The following is an 8,311-nucleotide window of genomic DNA, read 5'->3' on the forward strand; positions in this document are numbered from 1 at the left end:
CAGAGAACTAGCAGTTTAGGCAACTGCTCATGTGATTTACAGCAACAATTTCCCAAAGGTTGGTGCACATCAGAAGGATTAGGGAGCTTTGTGAAGAGAAGGGCTACAGCCCATCCTAGACATGTTATATCAAAATCCCTGGGGTAAGAGCTGGGGCATCTGCTTTTGTTGTGAGTTTTAAAGCTCCCCCAGGTGATTCTACTAACCAATCAGATCAAGTCTAGGAGTCTGCAAAAGTAAGCTCACCCTTACTTATCATAGGATGTGAGAGTCTATCTTTCACATAACTTCTTTGGGGCTCCAGAACTCCCATTAAGTAGCATGGGCTCCTTGCCGGATCCCGAGACAGGGAGACCTTATCAGTTAATGCCTCAGAGATGGCTGCCAGACAAGACTCTGCAGGAATCTACTTATTCAACAGCATTTATTAAGCATGTTTGAGGTGCCAGGTTCTTTTCCCTTGGGACAGTGATGACTAAAACACACAAAATTCCCTGCCCTCATGGAGACTACCTTTATAGGAGAGAAAGAGACAAAAATAAGGTTAAACAACAACAACTGTGTGTGTGCGTGTGTGTGTGTGTGTGTGTGTGTGTGTGTGTGTATGTATGATGTTAGATGGACACAAAGGCTAAGGAGGGGTGTGAAACCTAAGAAGGTGTAGGGACTGTGAAGGTGTGGGTTGCATGTGGGTCTGTGTACATAGCATGGTCTTGAAATGGTGTGGTCTCATTGAGAAGGTGATATTTAAGTGAAGAGTTTTGAGTCAAGGAGCAGCATGATCTATTTTAATACTTTTAGTCTGGCTGTTGGGAATAGACTGAAAAAGGCAAGAGAAAAACAAGGAGACCTGAGCAATCCAGGTGAGAGGCTATGGGGATGAATTAGTCTTCTGTTGCTGCAGGTTGATGGCTTAAAACCACACACGTTGATGTTCTTACCCTTCTGGAAGCCAGAGGTTCGAAGAGGTGTTTCACTGAGCCAAACCCAAGTTGTTGGTAAGGTCACATTCCCTCCAGAAGCTCCAGGGGAGAATCTGTCCTTGCCTTCTCTGGCTTCTTGAGCTGCATTGGTTGTCTTCCTTGGCTCATGACCCCTTCTTTCCATCCTCAAGACCAACAGTGGAAAATCTTCAAATCTTCTGCTCTCTCTTTGCATCGTCTCTCTTCTGTGTTAAATTTCCCTCTGCCTCCCTCTTGTAAGGACACTTGTTATTGCCATTAGACAGCTCACCTAGGTTATATACGATAATTTCAAGATCCTTAGCTTAATCACATTTGCATATATGTTGCTTTATAAGATAAAATTCACAGCTTCCAGAGATTAGGACCTGGTTATCTTTGGGGGCTATTATTTAACCTACCAAAGGAGGCTTGGACCAGGATATACTTGATGGAAATGGTGAAAAATAAGCAGATTCTTGGATTTGTTTTGAAGATGGAATTGATTTGGTTACCTTTAAAAAAAAAGGTTTTTTAACATTTATTTATTTTTGAGAGACAGAGAGAGACAGAGCATGAGCAAGGAGGGGGCAGAGAGAAAGGGAGACACAGAATAGGAGGCTCCAGGCTCTGAGCTGTCAGCACAGAGCCCGATGCAGGGCTTGAACTCATGGACCACGAGATCATGACCTGAGCCAAAGTCGGACGCTCAACTGACTGAGCCACCCAGGTGCCCCTGATTTTATTACCTTTTAGATGGAATGTGGGATGTGAGAGAAAGACAGCCATCAAGGAAAATGCCAAGGCTTTGGCTTGAGCAGTTGTGAGAAGAGAGTTTCTATTTCCTGAAATGAAAAAAATATAGGAAATGCATTTTGGGGGGTATGAAGATTGATTGACTGATTGATGTCAGAGGGTTCAGGGGCCTGTGGACATTTTAGATTTGAGATGCCCCATCTAAATAGTCATGTTGAAAGAGCTGCTGGATATATGAGTTTGAAGGTCAGGAGAGAAGTCTGTGCTGGAGGTATTAATATGGGAGCCTTCAGTCAAAGCTGTGAAACTGAGTGAAATCATTAAGAGTGTAAGTATAGATAGGAAGAAAGAGAGAGAGAAAGGTCCAAGGACTGAGGCCTAGGGGGACTCCAATGGGTCAAGGTATGTGATATGAGAAAGAACCAGCACAGGGAGACCCAAAATTGCAGCTGCTGAGGTAGGAGGCAACTGGCAGAGGGTGGTCTCCTTGTCTCCTGGTCTCCGGGAGAGAGAGAGGCCAGGTGAAGACAGGAGGCAGGGATTGGGGGTGGCATGGGAAGGACAGCCAAGTCCCTGCACAAGATGGATACCTATGGGACTGAGGGTATACTTCACCAACTCTAGTGTGTGACACTTCTCCCACCCCCAAATGCACACCCACACAAACACGCTCTAGACCCCGTGCCCTAGGGTCTGGCCAAAGTTGCAGAAAAGCTCTGCAGTCTCTGACCCAACCCTCTGCAGATATGCGGCTTGGATGTGGTTGTCTTGGATGTGTCTTGTCCTGTAGACCCTGTCTCCCTTGCCCCGTCTGGGATCCCCAGGGGGCAGGCCTGCCACCTGTTTCTGGAAAAAGAATACATCTCAAGCAGCAAGGTCTCCATCTGCTCGACACCCACTGAGCCACCTGGCACTGTTACTGATTGAGTGCTCAGATCATTAGTTCCTGAGTGGGAAGCAGCAGCTGCACTAATGTCACCCATAGGGTGATCCCCCGTGAGGCCCGACTCCACTCTGAACCACTCCGAGCGAAAGTTTTCATGCTTTCTATGAGAATGCTCACTTCAAACAGCCCCATTATTTCATGCATCATATATGGAACACTACCAGGTTCTCAGAATCAAATTGAAGGTATTACACCATGTACACCAGGTATGTTGAAGCAACTACATAGCCAGGCAGTTGAGGAAGGTCCATGTACACCAACTTGGATGGATTCCCCTCTTCCCCTCCCCCACCTCCCTTCCCCTCTCTCTTTCCCCTCCTGTCCTCTCCTCTTCTCCCTTCTCTGTCTCTACACTACCACTTCCCCAGAGTTTTTTGTTTTTTTAATTTTTTTGTTTAACGTTTATTTATTTTTGAGACAGAGAGAGACAGAGCCTGAACAGGGGAGGGGCAGAGAGAGAGAGGGAGACACAGAATCGGAAGCAGGCTCCAGGTTCTGAGCCATCAGCCCAGAGCCCGACGCGGGGCTCGAACCCACGGACCGCGAGATCGTGACCTGAGCCGAAGTCGGACGCTTAACCGACTGAGCCACCCAGGCACCCCTCCCTGGAGTTTTAAAATTTTTTTTTTTAATGTTTATTTATTTTTGAGACAGAGAGAGACAGAGCATGAACAGGGGAGGGTCAGAGAGAGGGAGACACAGAATCTGAAACAGGCTCCAGGCTCTGAGCTGTCAGCACAGAGCCCGACGCGGGGCTCGAACTCACGGACCGCGAGATCATGACCTGAGCCGAAGTCGGACGCTTAACCGACCGAGCCACCCAGGCGCCCCTTAAGCAAAACTTAGACCACCAGTCCTCAAGCTGGTTGCATATTGGAATCACCTGAGAAGTTAAAAAAAACCTGTTGATGCCTGGGTCCCATTCCCAGAGATCCTGACTTAACTGATCTTGGGTGTGAGCTGGGCTTCAACAATGTTAAAAGCTCTTCAGGTGATTCAAATTTGCAGCCAAATTTGAGAGCCAGTGCCTTGGGTTACCTACCAAGTAGTTGGGTCTACCTCCAACTCCTTGCCCGGCCTCTCCCTAACATTCTGGTTTATAGGACAAACGTGTGGTGCCAGTTCACCCAATCTGAACACTACCGGGAGATGCAGCATGCTGTGTAAGGCTGTGTTATCTTCCAAATGGCCCGACCCAATGGGGGCTCTGATGCTGTATACGTAGCTTCCAAGTTCTCTCCACAGTCTCCCTCCCAGGGTACCTTCCACCAGCTTTTTGTCTCAGCAACATCAGAGTTCCAGCTGCGACTGTAGCTCCAGGTGTAAGCAATGGAGAAGTAGGGTAAAGGTGGATGGAAATACCCAAGGACACGTGTGCACATGCACGGGCGTGCACGTGCATACTCAACCATAATCGATAAATTAGACTTAGAAGTGGAATTCTGCTTATACAGAAATTGTCTGATAGAGAAGTGGCCACAGTGCTCCATTATGTCTGTTTTTGTGGCACTTATTAGGAGGAAGACCCGGGTCCCTTGCCACCAGAGCAGGTCTTACTCAATGAGCTGCACTGCTTAAAAGCAACCTGTCTCCCCCTCCCTTCTTTCCCCGCCTGGGATCCTTAACTGGCAAGATCTAAACAGTAATATGTCTGGGCTAGACCCAAGTCTATTAAATGCCGTAACTTTCAGGCTTTTTGAAAATAAAAATTTGCATGAGTTTCCAGAAAGCAACTTGGTAATATGTCTCAAGAGCTTGAAATATGTTTGTGAGATATGTTCATCTATATCATGCATCATAAATATGTTCATATATATCAGTTTTTATGCTTTAATCTAATTATTTTACTTCTTATCCTAAGACAATTAAGAAGAGGAGAAAGATTTATATATAAAGATCTTCAACAAAGTGTTATGTATACTTATAAAAAATCAGAAGTAACTGTACACATTTTATAATACCAGATTGGTTTAATGTCATGTATAGCATAGTGCAGATAATGAAGTATACAGACTGTTCAAACTTAATGTTTTCAAATAATTTTTAACAATGTGAAAAATGCTCACAATATAATGCTAAATGAAAAGTATAGGAAAATGATTAATTTTTTCAATTTAATCCAGTTGTAGATATATACACTTACTTGTAAAGAAGGAAACACTGGACAGAAATACACTATGTTAAAAGTAGTTATCCGGATTGTGTGATTGTGGCTGATTTTTACCCCCTGAATTTCCCAAGCTTATACTGTGTCTGTAACCAGAAAAAAACATTTTTTTTTAATGAAAAGGTTTCATTTCTCATTATGGCAGCAAGCATTTATCAGAGGCTGATCTCAGAAGTGACCCCATAATAATCTTCCTATCACTGCCTGTGGGCACACAGGCATTCCAAGCCCTTCCGTGCTCTTCACCACCCTTAAGCCCCCAGCAGCTTTGACATGGGTGAGTAGTCTGAGTAGTCTGAGCTCCTTCTGAGTAGTTTGGCTGGGAGCTGGGGTGCACTTGCTGGGCAGCGGGACCTGTGGCCTGTGAGGGTGTCTACCACGTACGGACTATGTGTCCTTCCTATTACTCTTCAGTATAATGAACTCAGCAGGAGCCTCAGGAATTGGAGAGGTCTTGCCCAGACATGCAGGAGTGCATTTATTCATTCAGTCTGGAGGTATTTATTTAGCATCTTCTGTGTGCCAGGTGAAGTTCCCACTCGTCCCACGAACACTGTTACAGGTTGTTACTTGAAGCAGCTGACTCCTAGAGTTGAGAAGGCAAGCTGAAGACTAAAGCTTGCGGTTCCACATGGAAGATCATTCCACCTGCTAAGGAGTTCCTTAGTAGGCGCTGGAGTCATGGTCTCATCAAAGGATGCTTTCTCTGTTTTTTCAGATGGAGGTGATTGTGGGGGACTTTGGGATTGTGGTGGTGCCCCGGGACGCAGCTGACACAGACCGGATCATGAATCACTCCTCAATACTCCGCAAATACAAAGTGAGTCCTTCATCTCCTGGCTGCTATAGCTCTGTGGCGTGTTCCTTCTCTGAGAGGCCTGGGGGCTGGAGGAATGAGGGCACCCACGGAGTGTAGTGTGAGGGACTGGCAACCCACTTTCTCTGCTCTATCCCCAGAACAACATCATGGTGGTGAAGGATGACATCAACCATCCTATGTCTGTTGTCAGCTCAACCAAGAGCAGGTACGCTTGGCAAACAGCCAGAGGGAACTTGGTCAAATGGGCTCACAAGTTTTATACAACTTTCCTCAGTTCAAGCTGACCCTTACATTTGCTGACACCCTGCTGCCTGGTATTCAGCCTTCTTTGGGGACTTCATGTATTTGTCCCCAGTCATTTACTTAAAAAAATTTTTTTTAACATTTATTCGTTTTTGAGAGGCACAGAGAGAGAGACAGAGTGCAAGATGGAGAAGGGCAGAGAGAGAGAGAGAGGGAGACACACAATCCGAAGCAGGCTCCAGGCTCTGAGCTGTCAGCAAAGAGAGGGAACCGGGGCTCAAACTCATGAACCTTGAGATCATGACCTGAGCTGAAGTCGGATGCTTAACGGACTGAGCCACCCAGGTGCCTCTCCCTCCAGTCATTTACTTTTAAAGGGGAGCAGGTCCTTGACTAGTTTTAGCTGGTTTGTGGGGGGAAGGGGATGTTTTTAATTTGAGACTCTTTAGTGTGAGGTAGTTATGAAGTACTGTATTAATAAGAGTATAGGCTAAGCTGCTATAACAAAAAGAGCCAAAATAGTCACAGTTTAAGAAAATGTCTATTTCCCTTTTACTGAAGTCAAAAGAAACTGACCTCTGACCTCTTCGATGTGAAGCCCCTATCTGTGGGTCCACAGCTGCTGCCATGACTGCTGGAAAGAGCAGGAACTTGGTCTTTAAAAAGGTGACTCAGAGTTGTGCAGATCACTTTCCCCTGCATCCCACTGGCTCAGCCTCAGTCACACGGCTATACCTCCCTTCAAGGGAACCAGGGAAAGAGACAGTATGTGCTCATGTGTAAATAGTTAAAGAGTAGCATCAAATTGAGAGGTGAGAGCTGAAACCCAATGGCAATGGCCAATGAGGGGAGAGGAGAAGGATTTGGCTCCAAACATGGCTGCACAATAAAATTACCCCTCACACTTACACAAGCACACAAATTCCTGTGTCCCATTCAATCCCACTGAATCGCAATTTATGGTGGATGGGCCTAGGAATTTGCTTCCTGGGTGATTCTGATCAAGTTGGGGTTAGCATTTGGAAACCACAGATACAGACCACTTTTTCAAGAAGTTCCCTGTGAACTGTTCAGGGAGCCACTTAGGGACCTAGCTTGCTTGCAAGATCAGGACAGTATATGCATTGAAAAGGCAACGAGCCAGCCTCTGAAGAGGTCTCACAGGGCAGGGCTCAGATGCCTTTTAGAATCTCGATATCTGGAGGAGTATGTGCATTTTTTACAAATAGCTCCTTGGGGCCTGACATTCCCAAGACCATCATATGAGTAGAGAATGGAAGCAGCCAGACCAAGTCTGGAGCACAGCTGTGAAGAAACCAAAGTGTATCACCAGAACGCTTTCGTACCTGGTACTGCCTTCCTCCACAGCCTCCAGGGCTTGTGAGAAGGGGCTCAGAAGAGGTCTTCTTCTTCTTCTCTGTCAGGGCTCCAGTAGGAAAGAAAGGCGTGGTCAATCAGGAGATTCATTTTCATGAATGCAGAGAAACACAAAGGAGTGAAATAAGAATAGCTAACACACTGAAATACCTACTGTGTGTTTGGACTATTCCAAAGGCTTTGCATAACGATGCATTCAATCCTTTTATTTTTTTCAAAACCTTTTAATAACTGAAGGAGATAGGCCCAAACATTACCCTCATTTTACAGGGGAGAAAACTGAAGGACAGGCTTAATTAACTTGCTTCAGGCCCCTCAGTTAGGAAATGGCAGAGCCAGGGTGAAATGGAGTCACCGGGGTGTGGGAGGGATCCTGGGACAAGCAAGCTCTCCCCCCCATAGGGAAGCCATTTATGGAGCCCAGCAGAGGCAGACACCGGGATGTGGGGTAAACCCTTCCTCTGATGGAGAAGGGGCAGGCCAGTCCTCCTGCCTTGCAGGGAGGGTGTCCTCTGACGACCGTCTCTTCTCATCCAGGCTGGCCCTGCAGCACGGGGACGGCCATGTCGTGGATTACCTGTCCCAGCCGGTCATCGACTACATTCTCAAGAGCCAGCTGTACATCAATGCCTCGGGCTAGCAGCCACACGGCGCTGGGCTCCACTCTCCCCTCGTCCTCCGCCAACACACTGGCCCCACCAGTCTCTGTCAGCCCCTCGTTTTCCTCTCTGTTTCTCCGTCTCCTCATCCTGACTGTTCTCCCCACTTGCTGACTCAACCCTCCACGGTGTGGGGGCCTGCAGAGAACCACGGCACACCCTATTCAGCAGTCATCTTTGGACAGACTTTCCTCTAGTCTCCGGGTCGGGGGTGGGTGAGGGAATAGGGTGGGAGTTGGGGGGAGTGCAGTCCTTAGAGATGTGCTGGTATCTGTCTCCCAGCATGCTCTAGAGAGCGGCTCCGGGGCCCGTCCTCCCAGCATGCTCTGGGGAGGCGGCTCTGGCTCTCGCCTTCCCAGCATGCCCTTTACCATGAAGGGCTATTTTTCTTTCTTTTCTTTT

At 47.0% G+C, this 8,311-nt stretch overlaps 1 protein-coding gene across 2 annotated transcripts in view; it reads left to right on the top strand.

Annotated features, from left to right (window-relative positions):
• NMNAT2 (nicotinamide nucleotide adenylyltransferase 2) overlaps nt 1–8,084 on the top strand; it is a 160,629-nt gene extending 152,545 nt beyond the window's left edge. For both annotated transcript variants that reach the window (XM_047841201.1, XM_047841203.1), the window contains 3 exons: nt 5,529–5,630; nt 5,768–5,835; nt 7,788–8,084. In XM_047841201.1, the coding sequence (XP_047697157.1) occupies nt 5,529–5,630; nt 5,768–5,835; nt 7,788–7,890 (273 nt within the window). In that variant the 3' untranslated portion in view covers nt 7,891–8,084. The remainder of the gene's footprint in view (nt 1–5,528; nt 5,631–5,767; nt 5,836–7,787) is intronic.
• Nucleotides 8,085–8,311: the final 227 nt, after the last annotated feature.

This window comes from Prionailurus viverrinus, chromosome F1 (assembly GCF_022837055.1).
Source record: "Prionailurus viverrinus isolate Anna chromosome F1, UM_Priviv_1.0, whole genome shotgun sequence".
Taxonomy (NCBI): Eukaryota; Metazoa; Chordata; class Mammalia; order Carnivora; family Felidae; genus Prionailurus; species Prionailurus viverrinus.